Source organism: Aspergillus vadensis (genome assembly GCF_003184925.1).
Source record: "Aspergillus vadensis CBS 113365 unplaced genomic scaffold BO88scaffold_18, whole genome shotgun sequence".
NCBI classification, from domain to species: domain Eukaryota; kingdom Fungi; phylum Ascomycota; class Eurotiomycetes; order Eurotiales; family Aspergillaceae; genus Aspergillus; species Aspergillus vadensis.
In genome coordinates this window covers 145329-166475 of record NW_020292056.1, presented here as the reverse complement: position 1 = coordinate 166475, position 21147 = coordinate 145329, and the positions used below count along the sequence as shown (strand labels likewise).

Here is a 21147-nt window from a genome sequence, read left to right as displayed (position 1 = left end):
TAGAAGTAGAAATATATATACTACTGACATACTTATGACTTGAACATAATACTACAGTCTATCTGCAGATGTTTCCTTGTAGCTATCTGATATATAATATCTTGTTGAGAGCTCGGAGGCAATGTAATAATATAGATTCTAGTATCAGTTCCCACTTGCTGAATCAATGAAAATAATAAGACTTGAATAATTAGAAATAATTAACTTAAGACTAGAACCCGTGGAGCGCCCCTGCTTTTATAGAAATTAATATTAAACAGGATCCAGATACAGTAATAGAGAAAGCCACAGTCTTATTTATATTATTCAGCACAGTTATTAACTTAGATATATCAGAGTAAAACGGCCATCTCGGGGCAGTGCCAGTAATATTAAATAAAAATTAAATAATAGCAGAATCCTGACAAGTCTTTATAGGCTTGATAGTAAACTGGTCTCCATGCAGCAGAGCTTATCAGTATATTCTATATTATTAGCCTTGTCTTTAAAACAGAAGGCTGAGGCCCAGGGCCGTAATAATACTACAAGCATGAAACAGCAATAATTCTCTGTGATAACATGCCAGCCCTACAGGCGACCAGGAATTCATGTAAAAAGTCAGGATAATAGAATATCCACATTATTCTGCTGGCAGCCTTAGAATTGAAGGCTCAAGGCGTTCCTCTCTGTCTCTAATAGATACCGGGATACAGTGATAACACTGGAAATGATACAGTAAACACGCCAGCCAAAAGAATAGTCAGCCCAGATAAGATATATTCTTTTTAACACTGAAGGGTGGCCATTTAAAAGAATATTTATTAAGAATAGAAATATAAGTAGAAGATATCCTGAAAGGCGGCCATCTTCAGTGAATTGATACTGAGTTACCAGCCATCCGCACGCGACGACTATACAACCCGTTGCCACGAGACCGCGCCTACTCCTTATCCAGTTGCAGGCTGGCCACTGCTTGTTGGCACCTTACAGAAAGCTGTACGGATCCGAGACGATGATAATTGTGGATTGGTGCCAAGGAAACCGCCATCCATGTCATACTCGAGTGCCCAGAACTAAGAATCTCACGGCAGATTCTATACAGAGAAACTGGAGAAGTATTTACCAACATCTTAACCATGCTAGAAAATAATAGGGAAACCAGCCCTGTGAAGACTGTACTGGACTTTGCAGAAGTAATTTAACAGTTTTGTGGCCGCAGATCAAGGAATTCACAATGATATAACTGAAGGTAAATGATTAACACAGGCCTCTAGGCGAGGCTCAAAGTTCGCTCCTAAGAATCGGGGTTATGTATGGTAGACACACGACGGCAGTGATATAGTTGTAGTAGCCTGTATATCACTCAAGCAAGGGGTCAGGGTAACTGAAATTATCTTTATTATTATTATCTAGCTGCTATAATATTACTAGCTCTGTATAGCCTTACTCACCCCCCGACTCATCTCAAGGGTCTTGAATTAGGAGAAGATCGAGGTTCTGGTTATGGTGGTCATTGATAAGGACTTCCAACCTGCCCGGGATTCCATCATATTCAACTGTAGAAGTCGGAGATTTGCCGTCACTGGGGAGGAGACCGAGGATTCAGCAGTGTCTGGTCATGTCCGGTCTTCTGTCGGGTGTTCTCCATTGCAGTCTGAGCATCTAGGCCTGATTCCTGGGAATCATTAGCGCTGGTCATGTGGACCCGTGCGGTATCCGCACTTTGCTCGCTCTTTGCATGACCAGGCCAGGTGGCTGAATCCCTGGCAGCGCCGACATCGTTTCTTTTCTACCTGATAGGGCTCTATACTTCAGATGTACCTCTGTCTGACAAGTAGTCCATTGTTGATGATTCATTCCGCTGCCTCTGGTGAGTCTAACAAGATCCTCATGGCGGCTGACTTGCCCAAAGACATGTCTCTTCAGCTATGCAGCTTCTCGACCCGGAAACCCTTCTCGCGGAGGTCATTATTCGTCATGATTTCCTCGAACCCTTGGTTTTTGTTCGCCTCCAATTTGAATTATTCCGTCGGAACTCGATGAATCACAATCCCGAACCTAGGTTTCACTGCTTTGGTCTCTTTTCCCAGCTCATCGAGCCACTCGGTGTTGTTCCGAGCGGTCTCAGCGGATTGGACATCCCGAAATTAAATGATATAGCTTGTTTTGGTTGTACCGATTCCCGCCACTTGCACTTCTTTGGTGGTCTTCGCGTTGAGCAGGGCTGTTCTGATGTGTGTGTTCGCTGCTTCGGTAGGTAGAAATCTTGTGAACTGTTCGTTATCGATGTCTTCATCTAACGTGGCCGCGGTGTTGATGCGGACGCAGTTTGGCTCTTTTCGGGTCGCGGAAGTATCGCGTTTGGGGGTTGTTCGGGTGTGTTCCCTGCCGCTGCTGCTGCGACTGCAGTCCATGATTTAGGGGTGGACAGGGCCTGTGCTTCGACCTGAGATCGAAGGAAGTGTATCTCCTGTAGCTTGGCATTTTCCTTCTGTAGGTTCTCACTGTCTAGCTTTAATCTCTTGGATTTCTGCTCTGGCTGACTCGATCGCAATGTTTTGGTGAGTGATGGTTTTCTTCAGGCTGAGAATCAGCGCCCGGACCATCTGGTTAGTGATGCGGTTACTGGTATCATCCGGCGCATTGGAGTCCAGAGGTGGGATCGTAATGGTTTTGTGTTCTCCTTGTCCTGCCCCTATGGGCTGGTGCCAGTGTCTGTTCGCCATCGTCCCCTGCAGAGTTTGCAGGTGTCCTTGGGATGATTTCAGGATCACCTGTGGGGTAGATTAACCGCCAGCAAGGAGCCGTATATCGTCCCAAAAGTGATCGCTCTCTTGCTATACAGGCCGTCCTGCTATAGTTCGGCTTGGACCTAGATTTACCTCCTGCTTATAACAGGTCTTCACATACAGTGTTTCCGGGAAACGGTCTCACCTCCTACACTCTTTCTTTACCCCCCCAAGCCTGATACCGACAAACGCTGAACTATTTCGAGATCATAAAGTTATTTAACCAGGTTGCAAGCCATGTACCATAGATTACCAAAGTATGATTATTTCGCGACTTTATTATTACCTGTCACAAAACTGCTACCAATGCCAGACGTTAGCTTTACCAGGCCACACTCGTCCCTTTGTTTAGCAGTTTACACTGGTGGTCCGACTTATCATGGCCCTCAATCAGACGAGATATACGCTCAGTTCTGCATTATACAACAGGTTGTAGTGACTAACTATTTTCAAGCGGGGATAGCTACAGTTGCGAGGAGCCTGCAATCGTCCAAATCCGGCCGAACTTGCAGGTGTTCGTTAGCGTCAGATCTCTCGGAACCAGCTGGACGTGCAAGGAGCATTACACGGACGTATTGACTACATCTCTGAAGACCAAGCCGTAGAAGCTGAATTGGAATAGACTGTAAGAGATCCGAAAACAGCGGAAGAGTCGACTGCCATTGGACAAAGATAGAACGACATACAACAGCTGCCATGAACTCGACATTTAAAGGGCGCGAGTATTCATTGGCAGCGCACCAGGATGACGCTTTGGTGAGTCAGCGTGATACAATGAATTGGATTACCAGAGTCACTCCAGAGCTAACTACTTTCGCCACTAAGTTGGTCATACAGTATCCTCCAGATCCGACTCTTGATGATTTGGCATGATCTCTTTCTGTCGTCGTTGACCCATCCAGATCGTGGCAAGTAAGCTGTCTATCCCGCGACTACCGCGCGAAAGATAGGTTAGTAGCGGGTGACGCATTAGTGGTGCTTCTGCCGCGTGCCGAGGACCTAAAACGAAGTGCGACGGTAATCGGCCGCGCTGTACACAGTATACTGCCCAGGGTTTTGATAATTGCATTTACTTCGAAGGAAGGTTGCCAGGCTTCAAAGGGAGCTTGGATCTGAACAGAAGAAGACAGGAGCCTACAAGAAAATCATCCAGGATCTATCTGTGCAGTTCGAGGGTCCTACCGCAGAGCGAATCAGAAGACCCCTAAAGGTCCGTTTCTTCGCCAGAATGAGTCTCAAGACATAGTCTGAATTTTTGGATTGCAGCTGAACCCACCAGTCTGGGACTACGAAGCACAAAAATGGCTCCAATGCCTCAAATCCATCGTGTCTGGGTTCCCTTGAAGATGTTGATGCTGCCAGCGAAGAACATAATCGGGACAAGAAGAGTCAGCAACTCGTTATTTGGGCAAGAATTTCGAGGTTGTATGGATGCAACGACTGAATATTGAAGAGACGAGGCAAAGCGATGACGGAGTCCTAGAGCCTACGTCCGCACAATGAGTGCCGGATAACTCGCTGTCGTCAATGAATTATCATCTCAATGAAAGAAATATGAAGAGTCCAACAGTGTCTAATGCATTTGTTCTACCGCGAAAAAATCTTTCTGATAGGCTATTTCAGCTTGATCTTGACGGACGCGAAATCTCCCCACCGTTTCTTCGATCTATTTTGTGCGCAATACCGCCGTTGCTTTCTAGGCGGAGTGAATCCAGTGGAGAATGGCTTGCCATTCTAAACCTCATCCTTGCGATCGACTCTGCTTTCTCCCGTTTGTCTGAAGAACACTTTCCAGGCGCCGACGAGGACATTCTTCTGCATGGGCTAAATCGCATCCCTGAGTGCTTCGGATTATATCCTCTACAAGCGACTTTTTTTGCAGCAAGTGCAAGTCGAGTCGTTAATGGCCTTCTTTTTCCTTATCGTATTTCAGATAAAGAAGTAAGTCTATCAGATAGAGTGAATCCCTGTACGAGTCTTAACACTCACTTCCTAGACCCTGGAAAATAATTGGAATTGCACGGTCGGGAATCTCTCAAGGGATTAATCTTCATACAGAACACAACGGGCTTGACGCCGAGTCCGACGAAGCCCGTTAGCAGCTTCGTGGTCAATATCCGTTTGGAACAACTCCTCTCGGTAATGACCGGAAGAGTCTCTTGCATCGGATCGGCTTCTAGTTCTCTGCCTCCGCCATCATCACTTCCTAGCTTGGCCCATACAGGGCTTGCTGGCCGACAGACAGGCGATACCACAATATCGCAACTCAGTCAGTTGCATTGGACGATGCAATCAAACTTACAGAGCAAAGATATCGAAAGCGAATTGCTAAAGTCATATACCCTAGTCCATCCCTCTATCGCTTTTACATGGTTGATTTGTCTCTTATCGCCCTCGTGACGGGAGCGGCGTCTATGCTACCGAAAGTCATCGAACCAATCGGGGCAGAATTGAGAGCCGGATAACACTATGTAACATAAGGATGCATAACTGGGAGTCGCGTTTAAACACTGATTATCGTTACCAAGACAGCCATGGCAATCCTCTTTCCACGATTGAGTCACCCTTACGAATATCTCTCGCATTGGGTTACTACAGCACTCAATCTGTTCTGAACCTGCTCTGCTTGATTCGACCCGCTTTTGGAAAGACGACTTGTGCACGGTTGAGATTTGGTAATCTCTCAGCTCTAGTGTACACTAAAGCTTCCCTGGTCATTATTACCTTGCTACCGGATCGAGCATTATGGAATTGGCCATACCAGCTTCCACAGCGGTGGGATTTTGTTCATATCCTCACACAAGCTATCATATTTTACTGCTTGACACATCAATTGGCCGGGTGCCAACGAATCCTGGAGAAACCTATGTTGCCTCTGAACCAGTCGGAGACATCTTGAAAGCGGCAAAGGAAGGCATCCGTTGGTTGCAGTGCTTGGGAAACACTTCAGGCTCGGCTCAACGATCTTTCGAATTCTTCAATAGGTGTATCCATAATCTCACGACAGCAAAAGAGTTTGGTCTGAGCGATATCCCACCAGTAGCTCGTCAGCCCAGTACAAGTCGAAGCGCACGGGGAAGGGCGAGTACATGAATTTGGGGTTGAGAAACAAACGTCAGAGGTTATCGCCTCACCCGACGAATTCAACGACGAGAGCATCGCTGGAGATCGACAGCGGAGTCCTGCTGCAATGCAGCAAAGTGTAGTTTCTCTACGATTGCGATGCAGATATGCCAGATTTACCCACGCAATGCGAAGAGTCAGAGTTTGAAGGATTACTGCTGCCTATGATTGCCTCATAGAATACAAAGGACGAATCGCGTGCACAGAACGACCGCAGCGATTATCACGCTGAATTTTCTTGGTGGCAGGCACCAACCAGCCAAAGTATGGCGGACTGGGCTTTTCAGGTACCAAAGAAGGCTTGTCTTTAACACATCAGTCCTCTCCTCAAGACGTCTCGATATGATGTATGTAGATGCACTTTTCCAGTCAGTCATTCAATACCACGATCGCTTATTAATTTAATCAGACATCCTAGAGAATGCTTGCATGAAAATCAGGTATCTGTTGTTCTTATGTGACATTTCCCTAGCTCACATACGGGATTGGTCGACTCCTGCGACTGTCTCTACGAGAACTTGAGTAGTACTTAATAGCTATTATGTTATAGTGAACCCTCGCCTCGCAGAGGCGCCTGATTGTCGTGATTATGCTGTGGTCGGATTCGGCTCGAGGCGATGGACCTCTGGCTCGAATTGGGGTGCGGATCGAAGCCCCAAAAGTCACTCGTTATCCCGGTATTGTCCTTGTCAGGAAGGTTATAAGAGTTGTCGGAAGTGTTTCCTCTGTAACTGTTCGACTTTGAGACATTGTGGGGCTCAACTTCTTCGACAGACAGCTGCGTAGCCACTGCGTAACTGAGATTCCGAACTTCGCGGGTGCCGGGATCGTAGATACTGCTATTGTTTTCTTTCTTTTGGTCTTTCGTAGTCGGCGGGGCAGGATCGAAACCAAAGTAGTCAAATTCGTGCACATGTTCTTGCAGTTGCTCCATCATATGTCAGGGTGGTAGTAGTTGGCACATTGGTTGCGTATGATTCAGCGTCCCGAACAATCTTTCTAATGGAAGACACGTTGCTTTTTCTGCTCGAAAGCTCGAATAGCCGTGGCAAAGTACATGACAATGAGATGATGTCATCGAGCGCGTACAGCAGGAAATTATAATCACGTGCCGTATTATTGTGCGGTAAGTACGGTAAATGACTGGGTATATGTTATATGGTATACGGGATATACAACAGTCAGGCCAGGAGCCCGTCTGCCAGACGTACGAGCTGATGAACAGAATGCGGAGAAAAGGAAACCATATCAAAATTCTTTGGGTCCCCGCCAGCGAAGACAACAAACTGCTGGGCCTGGCTAAGGAGCAGACCAAGGCCGCGACCCACGAGGACGCTATCCCACAAGCACAGGTCTCGAGAATGAAGTCAACAACCTTGAGTCTCGAACAATCCCAAGCAGTCACCACGAAAGCCTTGCCAGAGGACGTAGAAAGACACATCAAACGAGTAGATGCAGCATTTCCAGGAAAGCACACCCGACAGCTGTATGATGGATTGTCCGTGGAAAGAAGCAACCGTGCTGGCTCAACTCCGGACCAGCATGGCAAGATTAAATAGGTATCTCTACCAGGTCAATGTCGCGTAGACAGACCAGTGTGCATGCAGACAAGCAAGAGCAACCGTGGAGCATTTCCTCTTCCGATACCGGAAGTAGACCACGCAACAGATAGCACTGCTACAAGGTACTTTTACTCACCGGGGCAATCTCTCCCTCTGCCTGGGCGGGAAATCGCCTTCCGATGATCAGCAATGGACGCCGAATTTGGAGGCAGTACGAGCCTCAATACGATTTACAATCGCCACGGGTCGTCTCGACGCCGTCTAACCAGGTCGACCAAGACAATGACACCACCCCCTAACTAACCTACACCAGCCACCTTGTGCCACTGCCGAGGATAGGTCAATCAGCAAAATTACTTACCCCCACAGGGATTCCTACGATACTGACAGCTGAGAGGACATATACTGGAAGGATCTATGTATGGGCTTGAAGGAGATACCGCAGATGTACATTAGAACCTGTGTTGATAGATCAGTGATAGTTGCCCTTTCGGCTGAGCCGCCGGGCGTTAATGAATTGTGTGTGTATCAATCCTTATTTAATCCGTCAGGTCCAGCCCACCGGCTCATAACTCCGGCCAATCAGGCCGCAAGGAGCTATACTCCTTCCCCTGTCGACTGTCGTCCCATCGTTCCTTGAACTACCCTCACTGCAAAAGTCTCGCGCCCTCTGCTGTGGGAGCCGATCCCCTACGAAGATGACCCCCCCCCTTTCCGTGGTGGAAAATTCCTCTATCTGTCCTGAATGCCTTAGATTAATCTCTTTGCTAACTGGCTCGCATGCATCACCATTGCCAGGCTGTGGGTTGGGGAAGCCTGCGTGGTTCCTGATAAAAAGTATGGTGTTTCCTCACTGCACACCTTGGCCTTTCTATTCCATACCTTTCCCACTGTCCCACCTGGCAATGGACTTCCTGCATACTGGCGATTGGTGACCTCAGAAGCAGCCTCCTGTAACAATCTTATTATCTATATAGTTACACAAGTCCTGTCTTTTCAGTCTGACATCTTGCTGCGGCAATTGTCCTATCGATATATCTAAGCCCATTGAATTGAAACCACTTTATACATACCTCCCACAAGCATTACCTCTGGCAGACTCTCAAGAGAGCCAAATCAAGCCAACCCACCATGTCCGTGCATATGGACCACTCCTCCATGCCGAGAGCCCCGTCCAAAGCTGACATCACCTGGACAGGCCCGATGCCATTCCTCATGGAAAGCCCGGTCTCCCCCGACTTCCTGACGATGCCATTATTCGACGGGATGCAAGAATAATCAATGAGCGGCAGCACCCCGGGGGTACCGGCCCCATCCGCAGAGGGACTTGATAGCTTCTAGCAGCAACAGCACCAACACCAACAGCACAACCACCAACAGCACAACCACCAACAGCACAACCACCACTACCAACAAACCTTCTTGGACGCCCTCATCGAGCCCAACCTCTTCTCCCCGGACCAACCAAACCCCCCGTACATGCGCCAGCACCCTCACTAGCACCTCGCACCAAAAGACCCCCCTCCTCGACGGTAGCACTATCCCCCCCGCCTCCCACCACCCCTTCGCCGCAAGCCCTCCTTCCTACCCCGTGCCCATGCACGAGCTCACCTCGCGCGGCACCATCAGCGACTACTCACAGCGCAGCTACGGCAGCATCAGCAGCGCCAGCTCCGCCGACAGTGCGGGAAGCTACAGCCACGCGACCCGGCGGCCGAGCGACTTGTTGGCCCAGCATCCGTGCAGTTATCCTCCCGACCGCGAAACAGTCGAACAGCAGAAGCGCGAGCGGTTCCTGGAGCGCAGCCGGGTCGCGGCTAACAAGTGCCGGCGCAAGAAGAAGAAGCATATGCGCCAACTCAAAAGCAAATGTATGGATGTGACGCAGGCCAACACGCGGCTGGAGAGCGAGGTCAGCCAGCTGCGCAGCCAGATTCTGGAGCTGAAGAACGAGCTCCTGCAGCATTCTGGGTGCGATGACCCGGGCATTTAGGCGCATTTGGCACAGATGGTGGCTAGTCTGTCGACGCCCAGTGCGTCTGTGGTGTCTACGGGGGCTAGCGAGTCGGATATGGTGCTTTCGGGCGGGGTGTCGCGGCGGGCGGAGTCGGTGGCGTCGCTGTGGGAGGCAAACAGTGAAAAAGTGGAGGAGGCTGCGTTTGGGTTTAAGGATATGGTTGTGCTGCCTGCTGCTGCTGCGGGTGGCTCGAAGGTGGGAGAGGGGAAGCAGGAGGATGCAGATGCAGATGCAGATGCAGAGCCGGTGAAGATGACGGAGGGTCCGTGATGGTGTGCGGTATTCCACACATTATGCACGGCTTGTATACGATGTTTTGACGATACTTGTTTACTTCTGTCTGGTTTATTCTTATTATCGGATTGCGCATTACTTTCGTCTACTTTGAATGTTCTCTGGGCAGTATGGGGCCTTTCCTCGGTGTTATGACTAGGACAGCGACGGGAGGATTTTGATTCTACATCTGGCGTTGTTATCCCACCCATGCAAGCGAACGGAAGATTCTGATTGTGATTTTGATTTGGCGTGTATATTCCAAAGAACAGCATTGTTGCGTTGCTCCTAAATATACAAAATAAGACTTAAATACGAATCCAATTGGACTTATTCAGTATTCAGTGTCAAACTCCACCACCATTACAGAGCACTTCCTACGGTGTAACGTGAAAAAGGGATGGGCTGATGAGGGCAAGCCAGGTACATATCAATGACGTACGTTGTAGGAAGAAATTCTCCATCAGGAAGTTAGAAATTTCAAGCAAGCTTTGACTTAGTTCATGCTGTTCTTCGGAAGTCCATCCCTGAAAGCTGTATAGGGTTACTAAGGTCTCAGCTATAGTAGTTTCCGAGACTCCGACTCATTTGAATCAAATAGAAAGAATAAAATGTTCCAGAAATTTATCTTCAGCAGACACTCCCTCTTTCGCGAGGCTTAAAAGTATTAATAGTTTATAACCCTTCTTAAATACCTGCAGTGCCTCAAAATGCTCGATAAACTTGTTGAAAAGATTAATACCTTTATTATGCTCTTCTAGCAACATGCGTCGAGGTAAAGAAAAAATGACACATTCCAACGATGATAGGGTGCAGCCTTTATCTTTCAAAATGATTATAAGCTCAGTATATTTTTACGGTTCTCTCCAGTATATTCAAATTAATATTATACTGGACTCTAAGGCATGTAGGGTAATTAGCAGCTCTAATTACAACTACAAGATGCTTATCTAGCCTAGCATTTGATACCTACTGATTTGGGCTTTACTATCTTCCGATGCACAAAACCCGTTCTCCGTCGAGTAAAGACATCTACGATGCGCAAGGACATGGACGCGAAACTTTCGAAAGCTAGAGAACAGCTGCTCTCATTTGGCTGCGACCTAAGATTCAACCTCACGATCTTTCCGCTCGATGTCCCGTCCGGCGTTGATTCTCAGCCCACCGGTGACACGGACGGGGTATATGGTGCCGCTGGTGAACGTGGACGAATCGGAAACTGCGTCAAAGCAGCACTAAAGAGCATACATGGGAATTCAACAACTCCGGGTCTTTCGGAAGCGGCTTTGGAGGCTGACATGCATATATTTGGAGGCAACGAAGCCTCGCCCGACACGATGTCGCCGGTGCCGTACGAGCCAAATTACAACCGATGTCGGTGGATAACTCATTCAAGACCACAAGCTGACGGAGTAAGAGATCTATTACTGGTCCAAGGTATTGCGACTTGAAGGTCCAAGGCTCGTGGGGTAGACGAACAGTAATTACCCGCCGTTCAGTGACAGCTCACACAGTCTGTCCACCAAGAACGACGAACGATGCCGTGAGAACATGTCCTGATATTCCTGTGGGGACGACGGAGGGAGACACCGCTCCGGAACCGAGATGTGGACTGTGTGCGGCGGGACGACCAGCATAGGAAAGCACATTGTCTTTGGTTGGATCGGACCCCGATGATTGTGATAGGCGGGATCAACCGCTGCACTGGAGAACACAACCGGTAGGTTGAAATAGTCTTTGCCCGAGACCAGGGAACGAGGTATAGGCGGAGGAGAGGAGGGTAAATTGGAAAGGCTAAACTGTTCAGGAACCACATGAGTGATGTTGATGTATGGAGAATGCTCACAGCGAAGACGATCATGCATCAAGGCGTTATACACGCTATCATATGTGGAGGTCCGGGCAGACTTATCAGCCGGTCGAGGTTATGGAAGCATTTGAGAGACTATCTTCACAGTTTCTCCGCAACCGTCTGAGAAGGGAAGCAACGATACTGCCACGAGATACGTTAGCTTTCCGCAGCTCTTACATGAGATTCGTGACAGGGAGGATTTACGATCCAAATTCACTTGATGCTTCAATACTATTCTCCAGCCATGGGTTGCGATCACAATCCATGCCACCGGAAGACCTGGGGCTTCCACCGGAGCTCGACGGCGATCGATTCGAAAATTGATCGGACGGGCTGCCGAGGTCGTCCGAAGTCCTGCCATTGCAATCTTGGAAGTCAGCCATGAGTAATAGTTTTCCGTCTAGGATGTTCCCAAGGCGGGTCTTGTCAATTTCCTGCCCGTCCTTCCGTATCTGTGACATGAACACCTTGAGAACCCTGGGGGGTTTTTTGGTGAACTGGGCCCCTGCTTGTTGATTCTCCACGATGAACCCATCCGCGGCGACAGCCAAGCCCTCTGGTGCGGCAGTAGACGCCACTCCCAGGAAACGGCGTATTTCACGATACTCGTTGTACGACGAAATATAGAGCTGCCCCGCAAAGAGGTTCAGTTGAATGCGTAGGCTCTCAGGGAATCGCAGGGGCCTTGGGCTTAGATTTGTCGGAATCGTGTACAGATTGAGATTATCGATAGGATACGAGCTCTGGTTTTGCCGAAGTGCATATAGATGCATCGTTACTGCACCAGACCCACGAATGTCAGCATGAAGTTTATTCACTTCATACGGGCTGATGATCACCATGTGCCTTACGTGCGTTCCGTTCTCGGAGGGATGGCCGGTGCTTATTAGGACCCATTCAACCGCACGCTGATAACTATCCCGGGCAGATAATCATCCGGCAGTCGGAATGTTATAGCAAAACCTGATCTTTGCTACCGATCGGCATAGAGCCCCATCCGTCTCCGAGCTGCTGAGTGATTTCCGTCTCGTCAGTTACCGGCCTTTGCACCAAACGTCGCCATTCGGATTTCCGGTCTTTAGGAAGTTTCCCAGTATGCATTCATCGTGGCAGCGATCTGGTAGTTTGCGCTCGTCCAGGGCTTGTCCGTTCCGTACAGGTTATTGAGAACGTAGTTGATTTCAGATTCACGGTAAGCACCCCGATAGTGCCCCTGTTACGGTTCTTGTGTTCGACTATTGCTGATCTAAAATGAGATTTTCCGGCGATATTTTGGGAAGCATTCCATTAGCTGGCATGTAACTTCCTCTGGTCCAGAATCGCGATGGGAAAATTGGAAGCTCATATAAAAGGATTGGCTACTGGCTAAGATGACTATATCCACCATGGTTTGCGCATGGCCGCAGCGTAACCCAATTGGGTCCAAATCCTGATGCCAGAGATCAGGTCCGGGAGACACCAAGTTGAGCTAAGCCGAACTATTTAATTCTAAACTCTTAATATTTCCATAAAGCTCCCCAGTACGACTGCTGGGATACGCGAGGGCACATAATTCCTCTACTGCATAGAGCAGTTACTGAGGCAAATTACTTTTCTTCTGGTTCAGTGAGATAAGTGTGTCAAATCTTGATATTAGTATAGAATACCACCCAATATTTCCATCAGTCTCTATCTATCTTAGACCGCGACGATGACAAGTGGTATAATCTAATCTGGCCCTTTTACTGGCTATATTTCAGTCTGTCGCCATCCAGTGCGGGCCTGATGATCATCAATTTAGTTGCTATCAGGGGCGGGAACCCCCGCTGCTTTGAGAAGTTTCATGGCCCGTCTTCAGGCCAGTCCATCAGCATACTATTTATTTTAAACTATTACCGAAGTTATTCCATAATCATATTCTCCTAAATTATTCAACAGCATTAGTCTGTGTATATAATAAAATTAGACTGTAATAGCTAGGCTGTGATAACAAAGAAGAGGATATACTAGGATTTTCTTTATAAATATTTATTTATTTCTTCTACTGGCCATTAACTCCTATTCACAATTATAGACGGTGCGATTGTCGAACTGTATATAACTAGAGACTATAAAAATAATAAATAAAAACAAGCATCAATTATCTAGTAATAGTCTATAGCTTGATTAGAGATATAATTATCTCTTCTTAGTTTTATAGTATAACTCTTTTAAGTGAAAAAAAGCCTGCAAGGAGAATCCTATTATTTAAGTATTATATTATTATTTTTTTATCTTTAGAATAAATAAAGCGACCAGAAAAAACTTCTATTAATTTCCAGTTTTCTTGGAATATTTATAGTACTACTGTGATTTTGTCTTTTGAGAGCCTTAGACTATATACCCTGGTTAATACTACACACATCTAGCAAATCAGTACACCAGTACATGGATATATATTAACAGAGTTTAAGCATAATGAACTGCAATGGAATATTCTGAGATATTTAATATTATTATATATCTGTTCAAGTGGTGTAAAGGCATGAGTGGGTAAGAGAATCTCAAATAAATAATTAAAAGATTACTTAAATAAAAATAATTCAGGTATTATAAGTATACTACCAATCTTAGTACTCGCAGGCTAAGAAGACTTGACTAGGAGATAATATCTAAAAATATTATCTTAATAAAACTGCTGTGGCGCTGCTAGCTATTACTGATAGTAATTAGATAATTGAAACTAATAATATTATGTAATAGTGATAAAATTAGGCCTGGCCTCTAGTCAGAGCGTGCCTGTGCAGAGTCAAGATAATAGAATACAGCTATATATAGATTTAAGATTATTATCTAGCTCTTATAAAGTCTGAGTGATTGTGTTGTGATGACTTACAGATATACTAATATTTAATTAGTATATTAAGAATCTGAGTATCTTCAAGCTGTTAAGCCTGTAATAAAATATTAATAGTAATTTAATCCTAGCTACATATGGCAGATAGAGAGATTACTGTATTAATTATTATTTTAGTAAAGATTAGGTGGCTGTCTACTGCTTAGTTAATTACCTCGCTTCCATGAAAGATCAGACACCAATCCAAATCCGGACATAATTGCATACCGCGCACAGTGGACAACTCCAATTGATATCTAGGCCTGAATCTATTAATAGCCATTCTTAGCTTTGGTTACCCGGCTGCTGCCAGAAACAGCAGGGAGATACTTTTAACATAATCCTGGCCTGATTAATCTGCGCAACCACAATATTATAGCAGGTTGATGACTGTTTTACATGCCGGCAGGCCTTATAGATATTACTGAACTTCTTAATAATTATCATAGATCATAATAAGTAAGTATATACTGTCATGCTTCTCCAAGCCCTGGCCGGGTAAAATACAAATATTTATTGATTAGTAGATTCCTTATTCTTAGTATTCTCCTGTGGCCCAAGTAACACTTGGTAAAACAGGACAGCAGCCAGTATTCTCCAAAAACTTTAATTTAAATATTAAATATTCCCAGCTGACAGCTCCAGCACATTTATAAAATTAATAATTATATACAGCATGATAGCTTGCTGTAGGTGCTGGTAAATATCTATTCTTATTAGTTAGTAGAAGTTGCCATTATATAATTACCTTCAGGAGATATCCAGGGGCTCTCGCACAGTTCTACTGTAGTAGCTAGCAGTAGTATAGTTATCCTGCTGAAATAACATCTATAAATATTATTCTTATTATCAAGTCATGTATTCTCAGCCTGCCAGTATATATTTAATAATATATAGGATTTCTTAGCTGTTCTTTTCCTAAAGTATTTATTAATATTTTATTAAAATACTATCGCCCACTCGTGTATGGTACACTGTTTTGGCAGAAATATATTAAACAAATTATAGGGTCTTCCTTTGCAGTCCGCTATGTCTAGACTTTGTTAATATATATATGGATGTACTGCGTACTAACTTGCTTGGTTTATTTAATGTCAAGATTAACATGTGCTTTTGATAAATTCAAAATGATAAATCCAGGAAATTAGAGTAACAAAGTACCTGAGAGAACTAGGAAATAATTAAAATTTCTTTTATATACTAGATTAAATCCCAGACAGCAAATTAATAAGATAATATTTAAGCAGGTTTTTCTTACAGGGTCCCCTTAGTCAAAAGGATATTATAAAAATAAAGGAAAATAGATTAGTTATTAATCCAATTATAAAGAATTAATTATAGTGGCTAATAACTGTTTTAGCTTTGATTTTCTATCTCTTATTATATAGGATTCAACAATTACACTGTTTCTTGATAAGAATAGACTATTTTAATGCTTTAGTTAGTAGAATGATAATAGAACTATTTACAAAGAGAATTCTGTAATAGTTTTATAGTAATTTATATAAACTTACTTTTATCTATGCCATGAGTCATTCCAGGATACTATATATATCTTTACCGGCATTTACTTTTAGTAATCACATCACAATGCCTGGTTTATTTAACATAATAAATCTGGCGTATCTTGATAACCATGAAATCCAGCAAGAATGCCTAAGCAGCCTTTCAGTAAATGGCTAAAATAGGGAAATGAGTATTTTTTATCTGATTAAAGAGGTAGAATCAGGCTTATCTCTAGATAATATTAACTTCTAATAATTATCAGGTCAAGGATCAGAGCTCTCAGATGCTTTAATTTTTAAGTATATACTGAGTTTCTACTTATTAAGAGGTCTTATTACTGTTTTATAAAAAATTATAATATATTCTCTTACTTCAAAGAAACTTGTTAGCTGTCTTCCAGCAGTTGAGAACCATCCTTATACTGGAAGAGAGCAGGCCAGATATTTATCTGGAATATCTTGTCTGTATGATTGTTATTTTATACAAGTGTAACATAGGCTAAGCTTATAGAACTATTAAGCTTATGCTGAGTGGTCCTTACACAGGCATGGAAGTTTATTATAAAAGAAAAGATTATTTGTGAATAAAAAGTCTTATATTAACAGTTTTCTCTTCTTGCTAGATTATTAATTTTAATATATATATTCTCTTACTGAATTCCAAAATATATGCTCCCTTCTGTAGTATTTATTATATGAATTAGGAATCCCTGGATCCTCTGATTGTTTTAATTGGTATCAAGAACAGGCATAGATGTGTATAGTATGCCGGTCGGTATATGATATAGGCTGAAAGTAGGTTTAAAAAGATTACTGAAAAGATTTTATATAATTCTCTTAGTATAAGAGTATTAAGCTTTTCCACTTGCCAAAGTGTAGAACTAGTCAAAATTCTATATAAAAACTGCGTAATTGTTGATATTCTTATATAGCGCGATAAAAAGAATCTAAGCCACTAAGTATAGTATTTATTAAATCAGAATTTATTTATTTTATTTAGTCCTGCAGTATCTGTTTAACTGTTAAAATACTCGCAAGAGAAATTTTATATTTAAATAGTCTTTTATTATTCCTACCTGGTGATTTAGCTAAGTGTTTAGAATAATTATTTATTATTTCTCAGTTCTCTTGAATATCTCCTAATGCTAATTTCTAAAACTGATCATCATTTGTATTACAAAACAAGTATTAAAATGAATTTATATAGGTCTAGTAACTTATGCACTCGATATATTATAGATTAGTAAATTTGGGCATAGCTGAAGGTAAAAGAATGTCCTAGGATTTTTTTATATGCCTGTTAAAGTAGTGTGATATACAGGAGTAGGTATTAGAATCTTAAGTAAAATATCAGTTACTATATAAAAAGAGCTAGGAAAGGGATTGTAATATATTACCAGAGATATGCTGGCGGGCATGACTTGGTAAGAGAGATTATATTTATAGATAATATCTTGGCAGGGCTGCCGGTGCTACTGCTATTTGTTATAAAGAATTTGTGTAAGGCCCCTTGCATGTTTGCTATATATAACTGCACGACGGCAACTTCTACCAGTTAATGAGGGTAGATGTCTGAATACCAGTACCTGTAGTAAGGTATTATGCTGTATATTGATTACCTATTTTGTAGATCTTCTGGAGCTGCTAATAAAGAATACTTGATGTCTAATTCCAGATTCTTGAAGAAGCCTGATTGCTTTTTTACCCGCGGGTAATGGTGGGAGTATAGTCTAGATTATTTTATGTTTTTTAATATGTTTAATCCATGATTCTTCTATCTCTAATGTTTCATGGTGATATATGATTTATAATGGTATACTTTGAATACTTAATTCTCAAACCAGCATGGGTTTCCAGGAGTATAAGAGTAGTAAACCTTTTTTAGAATCTGCGGTAATTATTATGGGACTTTAGTAAAATTTATGAGCCTTGTTATATACCAAGCAGTAATATTTTTGCCACTGCATCCCTGATTGCACTGATTAATCTAGCTAGACTAATATTAAAAGTATCTTATAGCCGTTCCTGACAGCCTGCTTAGTAACAGAAGCCAAGGATGTCCATTACTAGCTTTGGCCTAGACCTCAACGTGAACCGTCCGCCGTGCGGGGTCAAGGCCGCGGAATGCAGTGGCGTCTGGATTTAATTGGTGTCCGGTGGTAAGGCAACCAACTGAGCAGTAGGCAGCTATCTGATCATCACTGGCCCAGTGACCAACCCGGTAATTTCCCTGTCCGTCATGGGCAATGGATTGGATGGTTACCAATATTTATACAATAATTATTCTCTTGTACGTACATCTGTAGCGCCCTTTAGATGTTTTATGGTATTCTTCTTGCCCTAAAACCATTTAGAGTACATCAGATCATATCTTAAAACAACTCTTGATCGGGAATTAGTGGCAGGTGATATGGAAAACTACCACCTAATCTTTCATTCAGCACTTCGAAAGTAGAGTGACCGATATACGCAGTATTAGTATATATAACATAGATATTAAGATTTTTCTTTTAACAGCTTTTCCCCATCTTAAATTATATTAGTACTAGAGGAAATTAGTGCTTCTTTATTAGATAGATATAAAATCATGAACACTGTGTATATAGAACATGCCACGCATAATAATAATTGCTTTGAAGACGAGTCAGCTATTAGAGACATTTATAATTTTAAATATTTCTAGTCAAGGCTTCCTATCATCTAGAAAGCTCCAGGATAACTATTTATAGTAGTTAATATGATTTTCTGTGTAAAATTGCATTCAGTTCATAAAGCAGTTTATTCTAATATAAATTCATGGCTGTCAGAGCTCCTCGCCTCTCTTATCTATATTAATTAGATAATGTAATAAATCTTTAGACTTTATTCACTGCTACTTGCGCAGAGACTGCTCGGAATAGTACTCTATATTTCACTATATAGATAGTTGTTCTATGAGACATTAGGCCTAGAAAGTTCTACTAATAATTAATCTTTTCTGTAGCAAACGAATAACAGTACTCGAAGGTATATACCGGTTATTTAAAGCAAGTTATAAGTCTAGAGAGAAGCTAGAAGGCTGGCAGCTTATATATAAATCTATTAAATAAGATAATTTATATTATTAGATAGTTTATTGAGTATTTTTAATTATAGGTAGCTAACTCCTTACAGTCCTTATCTACTGGCAGGGAATCTTATATCTTGGGTGGCTATATATACAGACTAATATCTTACTGTAAGTAATAGTAATTATCTGCTGTTATTGGCCGGTAAATTATGCTTTATATATTGGTAGCGTTTCTGGTGGACTTGCAAGGGGTGTTACATGAATTAGCTATAATTTAGCAGGGACAGTCTGCCTGTTGCACGGTAACTTGGACAAGCATATATTATATAATAAATACAAAGCTCTACACCCATATTATTTAGTTATTGATTTTGCGTGTATTGAGAAGGACACATTCACGCTGGTCTGAAATATATCTAGGAGATATAATCTTTGATGATTTTATTTAAGTCTTGACTGTCCTTCCCGGTCTATATATTGGTGGCCATGATGGAAAATGTCTGACTTTGACCATTACGCCCGGCAACTGAGGCCCCATGTACTGAACTGATTCATCGCGGATTAACTCTAAAGCGGCGAAATATTATATGTATAATATATTATAGAAAGAGAAGGAAGATTTATTTATTTTATATAACTTAGCTTAGACTTAGCTAAAGACCAACAGTATACTGGGACATTAATTTATTAATTTTATATGTTCTTGAGGTCAGAGTGTATCTTCAAACTGCACAAAGATAAGTATAGGAAGATGGTATTATATTATACTAAAAAAAATAGATAAAAACTTGTGATTCTTCTTGAGCGTCTCCTTATATTTTTCAAGATTAAAAAGAATAAGACAGTTCTTTAATAGAAAAGAAACTTAAATAATATTCTGTTATCTGATATGATAATTGCAAAGCTAGAAAGAGATATTAAGCTAGGTCTGGATTCATATTAGTAGAGATTATATTATATAGTTGATAGCTAGTGGTTTTATCTCTACTAAACCTGTCATGAATTATGCGGGATATTAATAATATTTTATAAGGCTAAAATCTTTTACTTCGGCATGAATTACTAGATAATAGTAGTTTCCAATAATTACATCCAGTACATAGTTAGTGGGGGGAGAGTTGGTTTGGGAGGCAGGGGTTATTATATGTTTAAGGAAGCAGCAATCTTTATACTTATTAAAAAATACATCACGCGACAGCCATACAAGCCGCACAAGCAATGGTTAGTTGTTCAATGTATAACTGTATCCCGACTGTTTCTTCCGCTCGGGAATGTGCGCTATTTCGAAATCCCATACTTTCTTGGTACTCGAGGAACTTCTTACGTAGGTAAGACCCTCCACGTATTCAACCGCATTTCCCAGTTGCTGATGTCGTGGCTTAGGCAAATGGCAAGCCACAAGTGGCTTGTCCCGAGCCGAGTAAGCGAAAGGCTTGTAACGTAAACCACGATCGCGCGGCCCATCTTGTAATACCATACAAAACATATACTCTTTGAGAAGTGTTATATCTCACTAATCACGTCTCTTGGGAGGATATAACTCTGCATATTGATTACTGATTAAAGATAAACTTCTGAAACTTACTCAAAAAGTTTCTAAAAAATATATATGACCAGCCATTATTAATGGTTATAAATATACTAGAAAAATATTAAGATAAAATTTGTTATGTTTATAGTCTATGTTCTCAGAATAAAGTGCTTTACTCTCTAAGTGGCTGAGATATTTTGAATCAAATAAGTAGCTTTTGTATGGCATTATTAGATGGGCCGCTCGACCGTATGGGCCGCGCGATCGTGGTTTACGTTGAGTTAGTTGTTAGCCTGGCCGGCTGTGAAGACAAGATTGCCTCTCCGTACAGAACATCATAGTTTGTTGAATAGACTCGCGCTACTCGAGCTACACACACCATGTGTGATCGGCTCTTGGCCCACGAAAGTGCCCATTCACTAGCAATGCATAGATCTGGAAAGTATAATATTGATTACTAGTCAGAAGGCAGACAACTCTGTTAGTTATAGAAGTTAGTAATAATACTACTAGGCTGAGGCTTTAAGATATAGAACTTGCAAGGATTAGACCTATTATATAAGTAAGACTGATAAAGATAAGGAAGTATTTCAGTGCTGCTATATAATAGTTA

General features: G+C 42.6%; 4 protein-coding genes across 4 annotated transcripts; 2 read left to right on the top strand and 2 right to left on the bottom strand.

Annotated features, from left to right (window-relative positions):
• Positions 1–7117: 7117 nt before the first annotated feature.
• Positions 7118–10013, top strand: BO88DRAFT_489418 (bZIP transcription factor; the record flags this gene model as incomplete). The annotated part of the gene is made up of 3 exons (XM_025712699.1): positions 7118–7377; positions 8795–9424; positions 9473–10013. 3 exons carry the CDS (start codon positions 7118–7120, stop codon positions 9738–9740), a joined length of 1158 nt encoding a protein of 385 aa, XP_025560843.1. The 3' UTR covers positions 9741–10013.
• A 767-nt stretch (positions 10014–10780) lies between these two features.
• Positions 10781–11194, top strand: BO88DRAFT_416999 (uncharacterized protein; the record flags this gene model as incomplete). The annotated part of the gene is made up of 1 exon (XM_025708286.1): positions 10781–11194. The coding sequence occupies one exon, from the start codon at positions 10781–10783 to the stop codon at positions 11192–11194; it is 414 nt and encodes a 137-aa protein (XP_025560842.1).
• Positions 11169–11906, bottom strand: BO88DRAFT_83172 (uncharacterized protein). The gene is made up of 2 exons (XM_025713173.1): positions 11800–11906; positions 11169–11736 (listed from the first exon to the last, which is right to left on the bottom strand). The coding sequence occupies exon 2, from the start codon at positions 11606–11608 to the stop codon at positions 11228–11230; it is 381 nt and encodes a 126-aa protein (XP_025560841.1). The 5' UTR covers positions 11609–11736; positions 11800–11906; the 3' UTR covers positions 11169–11227.
• Positions 11907–11966: 60 nt separating this feature from the next.
• Positions 11967–12269, bottom strand: BO88DRAFT_296244 (uncharacterized protein; the record flags this gene model as incomplete). Its single annotated transcript, XM_025702398.1, has 1 exon — positions 11967–12269. A coding segment is annotated over one exon (303 nt), but the record flags the coding sequence as incomplete, so codon positions are not given.
• Positions 12270–21147: the final 8878 nt, after the last annotated feature.